The sequence below is a fragment of the Mus caroli genome, chromosome 5 (assembly GCF_900094665.2).
Source record: "Mus caroli chromosome 5, CAROLI_EIJ_v1.1, whole genome shotgun sequence".
Lineage (NCBI taxonomy): Eukaryota > Metazoa > Chordata > Mammalia > Rodentia > Muridae > Mus > Mus caroli.
Window position 1 is genome coordinate 92174831 of NC_034574.1, and position 16146 is coordinate 92190976.

Consider the following 16146-nt stretch of genomic DNA (forward strand, 5'->3'; position numbering starts at 1 on the left):
TCATGGTGTCTCTTCACAGCAATGGAAACATAACTAAGACAATAACTAAGGGTGAAAAGGACGATGTTCGCATCTGTGCCTACACACCTTAGACCGTGTCTGAAAAACATTAGTGGCTGAATGTTGCCTAGGATTTCTTCGTAGAAAACAAACGCGCATCTGTGCCTATATTCCTAAGGTCTTTCCCTCAGGAGTGGACGAATTTTGAGCCAGTTGAATGGCTATGGCTATGAGCCCATCCCTCCACCCACAATTCCATCCAGAAAGCAAAAGAAGACGCCACAACTCCTGGCTGCAGAGCTTAAAATGTATTGACATTGTGAAGGGACAACTTGGAGACAGGTCAAGCCTGTTGAGATGACGCATGGTTAAGACATGCTGATTCTCAGGATGGCGTCAGAAGGGTTAACCAACATGGCTGGAACTTGGCATTGTGCGTTTTCATTAGCGGGGGACCACTACTCTAAAGTCTCTCCTAGAGTATCGTAATGGCTGCCTGCAGAACAACTACAGACCTAATTTAGATGTTAAAGTTGATCAGAATTATCAGCAACCTGGTTTGCATTTGGTCACTGCTGTGGGACGAGGAGGTACGTTTTCTTAATGGACTCCTTGTTTATATGTTTAGCCACCAACTGACTCCAGAGAATAATGAAAAATAAGTTAGGGGAAAAAAAAAACGACTGTGTTTAGGTCATGGATCCTTACCCCCAAGACCCTTAAAGTCATAGCATTTACATTTACGGGGATGGGGCAGCATCATGGAAAACTAAGTTAACAACAACAAAAACAAAACCTACTGAAAAATACATCTATAGGACACAGTGGTCAGCTGTAGACAGCTCAGAAGGGTAAAGAAAACATGGTCCCTTCCTGCAGGATGGGCAATCCTACAGTGACCCATCCTGCAGGATGGGCAGTCCGACAGTGACAATCTCTGCCTTTTTCCCCCCTAGTGGCTATTTTCCTACCACAGTGTTGCGCTTCATTATTATATTAAATAACTTAATGGGTAAGAAGGAGTTTGCTAGCCAGCAGCCAACTCAAAGCCTTGGAGGAAGAGGGGGATGGGGGAGGGGTGTTTACAATACCGCACTGGGTAAGGGGGTGTCTGCAGTAGAACCCCACCCAATCTTTGCCCTCACTGGAATACTGTTCAAGCTGAGGTCCAGGATCCAAACTTGGCGGGTGGGAGGGGTTTCCCCTCCCTCCCTCTCCCTTTTTCATTTAAATTAACAAAGAAACACGGGCTTCCATAGAGCCACACTCGGCTGTGTAAGTTCCATTAGCAGCAAATGTTCAGGCCAAAAAAAAAACCATAACAAACAAAAGTCCATCCAGGTGCAGAGCTGTGATTCACATGGAAATTCCAGAAGATGAATCATGTGCAGAGCCGGGGCTTTCAGAGGCTTCTCCCTCAAGTGTCTTCAGTGACGATTTCAGTCTCAAAAGAGATCCAAGTCAATCTGTCAGCTGTGGGAAATGAATTTCCCGTCTGATCTACAGCTGGGCTTGCTTGCAGGGTCTGGGAGGCAGTCCCTAGTACTGGATGCCAGAAAACAAAGGCCAGCCCCTCCAGGGTCCTCTGATGCAGCAGTGGCAGCAGCAGCAGCAACAGCAGCAGCAGCAGCATTTTCCAGATGTTAAACTCTGCCCAAAAGGCTGGACCTGTGGAATAAAGGAAACACTGTAAGGCAGTTGTATTGGCTCAGAATGCCTTGCTTAATGTTCATCTCTTAATGCTCATCTCTGCCACGTTTTTAAATGTGTCGTTTTCACAGAGTTGAAATGATGGGTTAGGGATCAAGGACTGACGTCTGAGTGGTCCTTCAGGTAAGACTGCTGGACTTAATAGTTAATTAAGTTAGTTAATAGTTATTAATGGAGACAGCCAAAGCACTGCCTAAGGTAATCTCTACCTTGAGTGGTATTCTATTAAATCAAAAAGTGCACAGCATTAATGACAATGAACTTTTATGTATGTGTGACACGTGTCTGGTACACAGGCTTACTTACGTCTTAGGGCCTCAACTGCCATGATAAAATACAATAACCATGGGCAACTGGGGGAGGGAAGGGTTTATTTGGCTTACTCTTCCACGTCACAGGCCACCCTCAAAGGAAGTCAGGGCAGGAACCTGGAGATCAGACGCACTCTGTAGGTCAGGCTAGCCTCAAACATGTGGTTCTATTGCCTCAGCTTCCCAAGACCTAAGGTTCTAGGTGTGCCGACATGCCTGGCTTTCGACTCTCAAACACACTCTGGCCAGAAAAAGATTGTACCTGAGCTTATACGGCTGTAAAGCGTGTCTGGATTCAGCCAGTATGCAGCCTTTCTCACATGATGTTCTAGTCCCACCGCTAAAGTCTTTGGTTAAATTTTTGGGTTTACATATACTAAATACAGCGCACAGAGCCTTGAGGAAGAGCTATAGTATTCAGTCTTTCCTGTCAAACCTTGGATTTGCAACCTAACTTCTGATCTACACCAGAACAGAGTAACTATAAAGAAATGATGGGTGGGCTTGGGTTTTTGTAACTCGGGGATCCATGAACAATTCAGATACTGAGTATCTTGCAGAACCAATCTGTCTACTTATCCACGGCAAGGTTTCAGGAACTAAGAGTCTTACCAAGGGCCCTGCTTGTTTGGGGACAGGAGGCGGGGGGAAGAGGGAGATTACAAAGAAGAAACATGATAGGCAAAGTTCACCCTAAAATATAAATTAAAGGAGTTAATACTCCATTTTTTTCCTTTGTTTTCGTGACATACGGTCTGACCCTGTAGCTTGTGCTGGTCTTAAACTCAGTTCCTCTTGCATCAGCTTCTTGAGTGCTGAGACTGTAAGTCTGGGCTCTTTCACCACACTTCCCAGATCTGCATTGACTTTGGTGTATGTCTGAACTAGTCTTGATCATCTTGTATTATATTATTATATGTCCTGGCTGCTTTTTGGCCTATTAAAATATCTTACATGCTTAAAATACAAACACTTGCTAATTTGTTTAAAAATACTAATAGAATAGCCAACATTTTGTTGTTTTTTTTAACCTACAAATTATATTTTAAGTTCAGATTCTCTCTCTCAACCAAAGGAGACCTGATTTCTGATTGTTAACTGATACCCCAACTTTAACTGATATTAATTTTAGCCAGTGTTTTTGTTGGGATCCCACCCAAATAGCTTTAAGACTAGAACTATTCAAAAATAAAGCCTGAACTTAAAAAAAAAAGATTTATTTATTTATTTAATGTATATGTAAGTACACTGTAACTGTCTTCAGACACATCAGAAGAGGGCATCAGATCTCATTACAGATGGTTGTGAGCCACCATGTGCTGCTAGGATTTGAACTCAGGACCTTTGGAAGTGCAGTCAGTGCTCTTAACCACTGAGCCATTTCTTCACACCCCAGTCTGAACTTTTAAACAAAGAAAAATTGTTTTTTTTTTAAACTTGTTTGTTTTGTTGTGCTATACAATGGGGTAATTTCAATCCCATATTCCATGACGTCATCAGGGAGGAACTGCAATCCTGCTATTATCTGCCACAGTAAAGAAGAAATAAAAGGCACCAAGAATCCCAAGCCACAGGGATTCTGTGACCTGAAGGCAAGACTCTGAAGTGGAAATTCCTGGTTGCTTTGGAAACTCAGTTATATCACATGATGTTTTTCTGGAAGCTGTCTTGTGAGAGGATGCTTTGTTGAAACTGATGTTTAAGAGGGTGAGTGATATTTGGAAAGAGTATAAGGAGAACCCCACAGACAGCAAAAAGATGCTCTTGCATTGCCACACCTGCAATGTTTTGTTGGTCTTCACTTCACAGAGAGAAACTTGCCAAAGAACTTCTCACGGTATTCCAGCTGCTTCTGGCTGCTTCTGCTGACTCATACTGATCGGCAGAGCCTTGCTGTTTCTGCTGGATTGAGCCACGACTGCTGATTCATGTTTGGTGTTTGCTCTTTAGACTTAACTGACAACAGAGTGGAATCACCCCTAGGAACTACTTCTAAACAGGTCCACAAGACGCTTTTCCTATTAACATTTTTCTTCCCTACCTCTGGTTCGTGGGTTAAAAGAGAAGTTGAAACACTTAAGAACCCTAAATAAAGTAGGCTTTTAGACTCTGCCAAACAGGTAGGTGGGGCCTTCCTATAGTAAGGCATGCATATGGCTTTCCTGAGGTAAAGCCAATGTTTCCTATAGACTAGCACAATTTTAAGAAGCATTGAGACTCACCTTAAAGACTTCCATCTGTCCTTCTCTATATTATTTTCGGGTCCTTCACTCTCGTATGAAGCCAAGTAGAGTGCTACAATCAACCAAAGGAGAGAAAGCGTTACGATTGAAGCCATCTCCTGATATCATTAACCCCAGTGCTGGAAAGGCCTACTCAGCTTTGAGCCTATGCTCCAGTACACCCTTCAGATACACTGAGTTATCCTGAAGAACACAGAGCAGCTCTCTGCTTCTGATTAGCCATGGGCAACCCCATGGCTCTGAGCTGAGAAGGCCCTTAATTAATCAAGCATATATGAGACAAGAAGCTTTCAAAATGCAAACTGTACTGTCCTGCCGAACACTCAGATTTATATTCTCTCTGAAAGGAAGGGCCATGCCTCTTTCCTGGCACCCTCGGCTCAATAACAGAAATTCCGTGTAGATTGTTTAAATCCAAAAGATCTTTGAGATCTTTTACATCTCAAGGTTGTAAAAGTTGTTGTTAATCTTATTTACAGAGATGAAAACAATCAGCTGCCTATCCCCAAACAGGCAATATGAATTCAAAATGTCTGCCAGCCATTGCTGCAGATACCGTCAACAAGTAGGTAATCTCCCTACTAAGTATTCTACAGACTACTTATGAATTGTCCTACACATAACCAGGCATTTCCTCTTCTTCCATTGCCCAGTGTTCTAACAGGTCAAGACTATGCACACTTTTTTAAAATAGCTTTTAACAGCTTTCCAATAGCATGCTTATCATTTGGCAGGACAGGCATTAGGTCCTGCAAAAGATGTCTAATGTCCTATGTTTGGCTGCTTACAAAGTGAAAACATTTTAGGGGTAAACTGTAAGACTGTCCATGCAACAGATGGAAAAGGTTGGATCAGCTCAGAGGCCTGGCATCATACACGAGAGGCAGCCAAGGACAGGCATTTATCTGGGGGCATCTGGGGCAGGTGCAAGCTAAAGACTCACCATCTTCACTGAATACAGGCACTGAGAGCAGGTATTGTAAGACCTTCCGGTCCCGCTCGAACGGACACTCCACCTGTTTCCATGTCATAAATTCACTCACTTGTTTGGCCAGTTCCCAAAATTTCTGAAAGAGAATTAAAGGATTTTAAGGGTGATGGTCAAGAATTATTGGGCTGCGGGACACAACTCCATTTGAAAAGCACCCAGTTTGGGAACTTCAGAATCATTGTCTCGTCTTCATTTAATAAGCACTGTGTTTGCTAGCTAGGGAATGGAAGATCACTCACATTCTCACAAGCAACAGTGCCGCCGGGTGGAATGGCAGCTGTGCTATTTGGTGCTCTCATTTTCTTATAGACAGCAGGCCAATAGCAAGTTTGTTCTGAGCTGCAGAATGGCCTTGCTGCTAGGCTGGGGCACTAAGAAACAATTCCCTCTGGCTTTTGTTTTAAGTTTTTAGTTTTTGAGACAGACTCTCATTATGTCACACTGCTGCCCTGAAATTCACTATGTAGGCCAGACTGGCCTCAAACTTGTGGTAATCCTCCTGCCTCTGCCTCCTGAGTGCGCCACCAAGCCTGATCCTTACTGATATTCACATCCTACTTCGTCCCACTCACCTCAAAGTTGACATGGCCATTTGGAAGACGGTTGACACAGCCCTCGTTGAGGAAATAAATGTCTTTGATTAAGAGACTGAAGAATGGTATCACAATCTAGAAAGAAAAAGATTCAGGGTTTGTCTGGGTAAATAAACAGTTCGTCTCGTGTCACAGATAGAAGGGATAAATGAGCAATGTTAGCGTGTATTGCACGAAAGGCCACGGTGAATTATGGTGAATTACGGTACACTGTTCCTGTATGCTCCATGCTACACACTTCACTGCCTTCCACGGCTTAGCCTAGGATACAAATGTCACCAACACCTAAGCACAGTAGGGACTAGCACTGTTGACAAGTGGATGGGTCAATACTTTTTGTTCAGATTTTCCTATTTTCTTCAATGTTTACTTTAGGTGCTGAAATAGAAGCACCTAAAAGAACTCTAGTCATTTAGGGACCCCTTAATTATAGTAGTCTTAAAGGCACATGACCTATCTTCTTCCTATACTCTATATTACCCCATCATTAGACATCTATGCTTGTTTGTTTGTTTGTTTGGTTGGTTGGTTGGTTGGTTGGTTGGTTTTATATTTTCCTCCTGACGCCATTTCTCAAGATAATGTGACAGCTGAAGGTTTTAAGTAGTTGTTACCGTCTCCTGTAGAAGAAACCTGGCTGCATGAGAGAGCAAGTCTTCACATGCTGCCCTGGAAAAGCCCCTTAGAAGAACCCTGCACTGTCTGTTGCCAGACAGATGCACTACAAGTAAGAGGGAGATGGAAATGTGTGAATTAAAATTAAAGACTTCAAAAGCCAATATGATTCTGTAATGATACCTTCTTGGCCAGGATTCTGTGGTTTGATGAGGCGGTACTTTCCTGACTATCCTAGAGTAGCAATCTTTACAAGTATCCTGTATCGGACCCCTCCCATGTCAATCAAAGATCAAAGTTCTGATACAGCCACTTTTATTTATTTATTTTCTCAAATGTGATATATTTGAAAAAGTTCTGCACTGTAAATAATTCTTCCAACAGATTATTTGGGGAATTCTGAAAACACCAAGATCAGATCTTTGAAGTCTTCTCAGCTCATGACTCACGAATGAGAAAACAAACTTTTTGGCTCACGAACAAAGGGCAAGTGCCAACTCTCTGCTAGAGAGAAATTCAGATCTTTTCCCTGAAGTCTTTCAAAAAGCCAGAACACCTTTGATTAGTTCTGTTTCATTGATCCTTGAGAATAATGAAACGTGTCTTCGGCTCCGCGAGCACCCGTGACTTGCTCTTGTCTGCAGAGCGCCTGAAGCAGCATTCGCAAGGACTGTATGCACTTCCTTCCCTCTCCTGGTCCTGGCTCGCATCTACACTGACCCTTGCCTCTTTCAAAGAACACTCGTGGGGCACGGGGCTGGGCTGTGGACTCCATCACACATCAGTTTAAGAACTGGCTCGATAGCTGGCTGGTAATAAAAGCTAGGGGCTGGCAAAATGTAAGGATTTTGTTTGTGCTTTGTTTTGCTTTAAATGTATGTGTTGTTATTCTTGGTATGGCCTCGGAGAAGCATGCCTTACATTTTTAAGTGGCTGGCACAGGGCATCGAAAGAATAATACTTCAGGGGACATGAAAAATGTGAAACAGAAGTGACAGTGGCCACAGAGTTTCACTGGAGCGTGGCTATGCTCATTGATCCAGACACAGGCTGGTCCGTTCTCTGCTACTACCCAGGTTGTGGATGCACTCGTAAGACAATAAACACACATCCTGGGACAGCCCCAGGGAAGTGGGGGCGCAATGAAAATCAAGACGTGGTAGTTTACAGTGCAATGGCTTCTAAAGGAGAGGCTCTGTGCTGTCCCAGTCCCGGGGCTGGGCTATGGGCCTCAGTTACTGTCTTGTAGACTTAAGCCTGCGTTCTCATCATGGCCATTAAATCGTGGGAGGCAGAAGGATTCCTTCTGGGAGTTTTGTATTCAGTGTCCCTACAAGATGCTCGACTACTGAGTCATTCTTCCAGGAACACAGAAACACAGCCAGCCTAATGTGGGGCACTTGGCTGCTCTATTTCTCATGCTCATGACAAGAAAAGAATCTCAGACTTTAACCCCTCAATCGCTCCTGAGAGTGCCCATCAGTTTTACACAAGGAACTGAACGGTGCAGAATATAAGAACTCAAGGGTTTTGTGAGGTAAATAAAGGGATTGTGTCTTGTTTCTCTTAGGTCTTGCCATTATCATTAGTGGGAAAACTAAGTAGCAATATATACATACATATATATATATATATATATATATATGTATGTATATAATATAGCCATATATAAACTATGTGTATATATACATATATATTCTACAGCCATATATAAACTAATATGTATATGTACATAAATACATATATATTATATAACCATATATAAGCTATATATTATATAGCCATATATTCTATAACCATATATAAAATAATATATATGTATACTATATATACTATCATGTTGAATCATGTATTCCTCCTGGCTGGCCCTCAAAATCACTATGTAGTCAAGGATAACCTTAGACATCTCTAATCCTCCTGAGTGCTGTATTTCGGGCATGTACTGCCTCATGTGGTTCTATGGAGAACTGGGGACTGAACTCCACTCTTTTTGTGCATCCTAGGCAAGGACTCCACCAACTGAGCTACAACACAAATTTTCCCCTTTAAAAATATCCTGAACGCTGGGGCTGGACTAATGGCTCGGCAGTTAAGAGCACTGACTACTCTTCCAGAGGTCCTGAGTTCAATTCCCAGCACCCACATGGTGACTTACAACCATCTGTAATGAGATCTGATGCCCTGTTCTGACATCCAGGCATACATGCAGACAGAATAATATATATTCTGAATTCATTTAGGCTTGCAAATCCTAGCTACTAAAGCTGAAGGCCTGCCTGGGCTACTTGGTGAATTCTTCTTTAAAAACAAACCAGTGCAAACCGGTGAAATGGCAGCTGGGATATTTTAGAGATGGATGCTAGAGAGCTTGTCTGGTAGGCATAAAAGCCCAGGTTCAACCCCCAGGACTGTAAGCGTGAACTGCTGCTAGTTCAGAATCAGCCTTCGTTCTTTAAGGCATCGTCAGTTCAACGTCTAGAAACCGATGCTAATGAGGAGGACCAAGTTTGCAGAAACACAAATTGGATAGGGAAGGGACTGGAAACCAAGTAATCACATGAGAGACGCATGGTTAAGAACCGAGAGACTCTGAGTACCCACAGGGAGGGGAACTATTTAGAGAGCACTTAAGGGCTCCTGCACGGAAGACAGATTTGATTTGCACCATAATAGGTACCTGGAAATGCACTGCTCTGACCACATAAACTTGAGATTCGGAAAGAATCAAAGACCATTATTTGAAAGGTACTGCCAAGGAGACTGTAAAACGGGCAGTTACTTTGGAATAAAGAAAGTACTCCCTCAGCTCAAGATGAGGAAAATAATCTCATTTTTAAAATAACAGGAGAGATCTGGCCAGACATGCTTTTATTTCTTATCTTTTGAGGCCAATTATGAGAAAGGAACGGTACACTTCTTCAGATGGTTGTAATTACGGTTGTTCCATCAGCTACAGGCACAGCCTATAAATTTATATAGAATGCCCTTTTACAAATAAAGCAAGATGAAGTGTCTAAGTGACATAGGTGTAAATAATTGTTTTCCTTTCTGGGGACAGCTGTCAAAGTTGCACAAGTGACAGTGGCTTCTCTTGGTGGCTGCTGTCAAAGCCCTCTGACAGACAGGACTCCACACCGCCTCCCTCCCTCACTGAGGGCCATGTGGAGTCTGGTGTCCACCATAGGGAGATGTGGGGTGGTCTCACAGCTTCCCTGCACCCCCAGCTCAGGGTGTCGGGGTCCTCCCTCCACATCATCACTAGGAAGCGTAACCCACTTCAGATTGGCTCTTTTCAGCAAAATATAAAAGCAAGCACACTGCCACGCATCCATCCGAAGGTTTCCCCAGTTAAAAGTCAAAGTTAATGCATTTGCAATGTTTCTCGGATGTCACCGGTCTTTTAAAGGAGTTTTTTTGTCTTAGCTCATTAGTACCGATGATTCTGTGGGGAATTGACTTAGAAGTCAGGGAATATTTTACTCCTGTTTTTTTCAAGCTGGTTGAAAATACTGTTTAACACGTGGGGGCAGAATTTAAAAGTTGATAGCCACCACTAAGAAATCAGCATTAGCGGTTGGAGAAATGGCTCAGCAGTGAAAAGGACTGTCTGCTCTTCCAGAGGGCCCCGGTTCAATTCCCAGCACCCACATGGCAGCTCACAACGGTCTATAACTCCTGTTCCAAGGATCTGACACCCTCACACAGACATACATGCAGGCAAACCGCCAATGCACATAAAGTAAAAATGAATCCATCTTCAAAAGAAAAAAGACAGCATTAACTGTTATCATAACTGAACAATTACTTCTCAAACTCCATGACAGACAATCTGTCCTTCCTCGGAGAGAAACTGAGACAGAAATGTGTCTCAGAGTCCAGAACTTGTGGTACAAGGAGTGGGGGAGAGAGGACAGGATCATTAATTTTTTTTAGACACTGCCCCTGTATTTTTCGAGCCACCTACATATCCAATTAGTCACAGCAGGCCTAATGCCATAGCAACTGACCTACTTTCTGAGAATAAACGGCTTGACTGTGGGAGGTAAGCTAATTCTTTTGAAAGAAAGGTTACATTAAGGGAACCACCTTATGCAGAGCTTAAATGTCTTTCTCCCATTAAACCAAATTACTCTCTAATGCTATTAGTCACCTTATCATAGGACTTAACTCACTGCCTGAAGTCCAACCAACACGCACTACAGAACACATACAAATCATGTGATGTACAATACATAGCTCGCCAGCTCTCTTTGTCCATTGTCCAAGCTCCTCTTCCTCATGGCCTACTCCTCCCGAGGGATAAGGTAAGTGCGCCTCTCTTAGGTCTGAGCAGGTAAATGCAACGCCAGGTAGTAGTTTACATCCGGACGTGTCTATAACAAGCAACGCTTCCCGCAGCTCACCTTCTCTCTGCTACTGTGAGCAGTCAGGGACCTTTGTGCTGCCCCTCGGAGAGCCGTTCTGTAGTTGTAGAAATTGCTGGATGGATCCATCTGATGCTGTGGAGAGAGAACATCATTAACCATCCACCTCTCAACTTCCCAGATCATGCCAATGCATACAAAGTCAGGGAATTCGTTAGAGGTATGATTTATCCATCACACACACACACACACACACACACACATGACAACACCAACAGCACCAGCAGCAACAACAACAACACAAGTGTTTTCCTTCCTGAGGTTTGGTTTGTTTTTAGAGGCTTATGTGAACTTTGATGATGTCAAACCTAAATCAAATGCGTTCGTTTAAGCTAGTTGTTGAGATCAGAACTATTAAAATCAGTGTGAGAGATCCAAACCCTGGCATTAGAAAAGTTTCTGGTTCTACTTGATGGTCAGTGGGCCAGGTCACAGGTAACACCTGAAGAGAACTTGCTTTCTGCAGTTCTAACAATCATTCATAAACCATGAAAACATGCCATGTTTGTTTGTTTGTTTGTTTGTTTGTTTGTTTGTTTTAAAAAAGAAGTTTACTAGAGAATTCAAATAAAAGGATATATACTTGATGGTAATTTCCACTTTAGGCAACTAATTTGGGTGAAAGAATGTTTATTATGTCCAATGACTTGAGATGGTCAACATTAATACACAAAAGGTAACAGGAAAATGAACACTATTCAAACACACACACACACACACACAGAGAGACAGAGACAGAGAGACACAGAGAGAGATACAGAGAGAGACAGAGACAGAGAGAAAGAGAGAGACAGAGACAGAGAGAGACACACACAACACACACAGAGTCATATCTCACACTCACACACACACACAGAAACGTATAACCTCAGAGTTATATAGGAGTAGCTGTTTGGATTAACCAACTTTGCTCAAATAGTGGTGAATGAATATTCTAAGGAGATAAAGACAATGTACAAAAGACAAACTGGGAAGTAGACCTTTCTCTATGGTCCAGGACCCCAGTTCTATTTTGGTATATAAAATTCTATTTTGCATGACTCAGAAGTCAGCATTTCTCCCATCAATTACTCCAAAACCTCTGTGAAACGACCAGCTCTAAATCAACTTTATCTTGCCCTCTTCAGTCTGCGTCCCTTTCCTACCTCCGGGTCTGAAAGCCTTTTCCTTTGATGGTACTCTCTGATGGATGGAGAAGCAGCATCCTACGGCTGAATCCCATCATCCAGGTCCCTTGCTATCCATCCCAGGCTGCCCTAACACTCAGCCTCCCGAGTGCAGGTACCACAGGCATGCTCTATCCACTCAACACCGAGTCATCCCTTTTACATACCTCAAGAATGTCAAACTTTGCAGTCTTCACTTTGGCCCAGGTTTTCTTAAGTCTCGAGACCGGGCTCATATTCATACCAGCTTCCCGTTTAAGAGGGGCGTAAGGGGAAGAGAATGGAAAACAGAGACGTAAGAAGTCATTGTAGCTTATACTCCCGTAATGCATATGTAACCAAGCATCGGCAACTGAGTCCTCCAACAGTAGTAACAGCCTCCGATTTTACAACATTTCTTTGCTACCTTCTCCTCAGCTCAGAAGCAGCACAGCACAGCTGAAAACGGGCTAAGCACATTTCTTGGGGAATGTAGGTCATACTGGAGGACCTCGACCCTGCCATGTTGTAGCATGTGAGCAGCCAGGGTAAACACACAAACACATGATCATGACTGCAGTCCTTCAACACTTTACTTATAGATGCTGAAGTTCATATGGTGAGGGTTTTCTGAGGCAGGGCCTCATGTAGTTTAGACTGGTCTGGGCTTTTCTCCAGAACTAAGACTGGAATTTTAGCTCCTCCTGTTTCAGTCTCTCATGTGTTAGGAGAAAAGATAGAAGACACTGGACCTGACAAGATGCTAAAGTTTGACTTTATATTATATTCATATTGAAAATTCTTTTTTTAAAAATTACTTTCAATCACTTCAAACTATTAGAACTCTAGCTCATTGGCCATTAGAAAACAAAACAGAACAGTTGGTGACTGGGCTCCAGGTTATTTGCTGACCTGTTTCCTGTCACCTAACCTGTCATGCATAGTTTCCATAAAGTTCCTCACATCCCCACTATACATTCCTTCAAGAATAAGCTAAGTTCTAGGCTGGGGAATTTTCCCAATGTTGTCTGGCTGCCCCAGTAGCAGAGATCATACCAATATGGCTCCACAGTCCATACCTGTCCCATCATGCCTGTCCCAGTGAAAACCTATATCCTATAGCTACTTGGTACCACACTGCAGTGGAAAAGGAGTCTACATGGACCTAAATGAGTACATGTATTCATCTCCTGCCACCAATATTTCTATGTTTAGTAACTTTAAGAGATTTCTAATTGAGGCAAGACACAGATACAGATCTTAAATGTCCAATGAGATGAATTTGATAGGTGTACGAGGTCATAAGTCTCCATTCCAGTCAAGTTTAACAGAACTTTCCATCACCCGGAAAGCTCCTTTCAACCCACTTCTGGTCAGTTTCCACCTCCTCCAGAAATGGTCACCTATCACTAGACATTAGTTGGCCTTGTCTATCCTAGACCTTACATGAGTGGGATCCCACTGCACATGCCTTGTCGTGCCTGACCTGGTAAAGGCTCAGCACGTCGATTGTGAAACTCATCCAGCTTAGCTATGTTTCAGTGATTCATCTTTACTGCTCCAGAGCATTTATTGTGTGACTGCACCACGGTTTGCTCAGTCATTTACTTGCAAACAGGCATTTGGGCTCCTTCCAAGCTGGGGCTATTAGGGATAAAGCCTCATTTATAATTCTAGCACAAATCTTTCTGTAGGCGTGCTCACTAGTTATGAGGCAAATACGTTGGCATTGGAACATCTAGATTACAGGGTAGGTTTTTGATTAGCTTTATAAGAAACTGCCAGTTGCTAAAGCCATAAAACTATGCAAACGCCCTCTCTTCCTGTATAACACATTCCACGTACCCCCTTACCCCGGACAATATTTGCTGCAACTAGTTTTGATTAAGTTATTTTGGTGTATGAGGTGGTCCTTTGCATTTCTGATGATCCTTTATATACTTACTATCCCCTGGTTAGTTATCCAGTGCAATTGTATGGTTCTGTATGCGTCACGGATACAAGCTCTTTGTTGGCTATATGTTAATATCTTCTTCCATACTATGATTTGCCTTGGCACTTTCTAATTGGCAGACGAAGAAAACTAAGTTATCCTCTGTCCCTGAGGACCCCTGTGCTTAGATGCCCGCTCTACCCACTATTTCTATGGAGTCAAACATAGTCAACATTTCAATGGGGGAAAACAAAGGCAGATGATAGAAGACAAAATACGAAAAAAAGGAGTATAGTGAAGAGATTTATCAGGATAAATATTGATAAACTAAATTGAGAAGATTCTCGAGCTTCAGTGACCTAACTCCTCTCTTCCTTTTACACAAATATTTCCTGAGTGCCTGTAGGTGTGTAAATGGCCACTGAGTATTAAGATGGAGCCACAAAGATTTGCTTCTATCTGTGCCAATAAAATCAGTAGAAAGGAACACAGTGTCTGTCATTACAGCCCCCATGATCCTCTGCAGTCATTAAAGCCCCCATGATCCTCTGGAGGGAGCTAGAAGCAAGACCGCAGTCATAAGCTGATGTTGTCTCAGAGGCACGGGCAAGAGTGAAGAGCTTGGTTTCTTAGGCCATCCTCAGGCTACTGCTGACGAGATGGCAAGATTTCATCTCAGGTCAGGCCATTTCCATAATGCTTGATATACCTGCTGCCCAAATACCTCTAGAAACCTTGTATTTAGACAAGTGTTTCAGTTCTCAGCTTTTACAGATGGATATTTAACTGAGCATAGATGAACTAAAAACAGTCAATGAATGGCCTTTAAGAAGGAAAGACTATATGTACTTGGCACTAGTTTGGGTCTATAAAGCATTCTGAACGTTTCATAATAACTCTGGATTAAAGAGAGTAGAGTTTTCAGGAAAGACAGATTTTCAGTAGATACAATTTCCAAGCCCCATAAAACTAGTGTATACACACACACAAACACTCACAGATGATTGCCATCAAAGAATTGAAGTTTCCAATGTTGAAACACTCTCGAGCCACATCGATGAAATACTCGATCATCCTCGCTCGGTGTTTCTTCTTCACAGGCTGTAAGAAAAACGAGCGTGAGCAGACAGGAACCCAAAAAACAGGCCCAACAGATAGAAGGTAAAGCAGGAAAACTGGATCTGAGAAAAACAAATGTGTTGTCTCACCATGCAGATTTCTGTAGCAACCAAGTAGCTTAGACGATTAAACCATTCTACATACGCTTCCAAGTTTCGTGTTTTCTTCCGTTCGCTGAAGCAACTCTACAGTGGAAGCAACGTGGATAGATAAGCCTGTGAATACGCCTGGATGCGCTCGCAAACATGTCCTTCCTTCCCTCCCAAGAACTGAAGTTCCTCTGAAATGATGTTATCCTGGGTGGCATGTGCCCTCAGACCCTCAATTACAAAGAAGGGTCTGCTGGTTACTTTTAACTGTCCACTTGACAGTCTCCGTGACAAGCTACTGGACAAGCTAGAATCCCGTGGGAAGAGCGAGTCTGTGGGAGACTGCCTTGACTGTTAATGGATGTAGGAAGGCCCTGCCCATTTCTGAGGGCAGCAGCACCATTTCTTCTAGGCAGGGGGAGCTGAACAGCACAGCACAGAAGCTCGTGTGTGAACAGGCCTGGCTGCACGTGTTTCTTTCTGTTCCTTTCCCCTCTTTAAAGGCTAAAGTTTTATTTCTGAGGAACTTGCCATTTTTAGAGTGAGCTACATAAGAAAGCCAAAATGTTGCATGCCCCTCACCCTAAGAGTAAACCAGGGCATACAAAATTCCCCTTAAACCCTAGCATGTTTCACTCTGCTCTGGACCGGGATGTGACTAGCTACTTGGGTTCCGACCTTGACTTCCTCTCTATGGTGGCCCAGAATCTGGAACTGTGAGCCAAACAAGCTCCTTCTCCCGGAGTCCTTTATTACCAGGGCATTTTATCACAGCACAGGGCATTTATCAATTGCACAGAAATGCAATTGGCAGGGGGTTTCATTCTCCAACAGCCTTGGGCTGCCCATACCAATTGCTATCAACACAGCAAGGAGAGGGAATACAGAATTTTGGAGCACCATTTACCCGAAGATAAACGGAAATCTACACCAAGAGCATCTTGAGTAGGGTGAATGCCACACTGTTCATCTT

At 43.0% G+C, this 16146-nt stretch overlaps 1 protein-coding gene across 3 annotated transcripts in view; it reads right to left on the reverse strand.

The window, feature by feature from the left end:
* Positions 1-286: 286 nt before the first annotated feature.
* Rasgef1b (RasGEF domain family member 1B) overlaps positions 287-16146 on the reverse strand; it is a 35572-nt gene continuing 19712 nt past the window's right edge. For all 3 annotated transcript variants that reach the window (XM_029477551.1, XM_021162265.2, XM_029477552.1), the window contains exons 7-14: positions 15174-15269; positions 14964-15066; positions 12221-12300; positions 10867-10962; positions 5828-5923; positions 5208-5331; positions 4244-4316; positions 287-1668 (exon numbers count right to left, since the gene is read on the reverse strand). In XM_029477551.1, coding sequence (XP_029333411.1) covers positions 1644-1668; positions 4244-4316; positions 5208-5331; positions 5828-5923; positions 10867-10962; positions 12221-12300; positions 14964-15066; positions 15174-15269 — 693 coding nt within the window. In that variant the 3' untranslated portion in view covers positions 287-1643. The remainder of the gene's footprint in view (positions 1669-4243; positions 4317-5207; positions 5332-5827; positions 5924-10866; positions 10963-12220; positions 12301-14963; positions 15067-15173; positions 15270-16146) is intronic.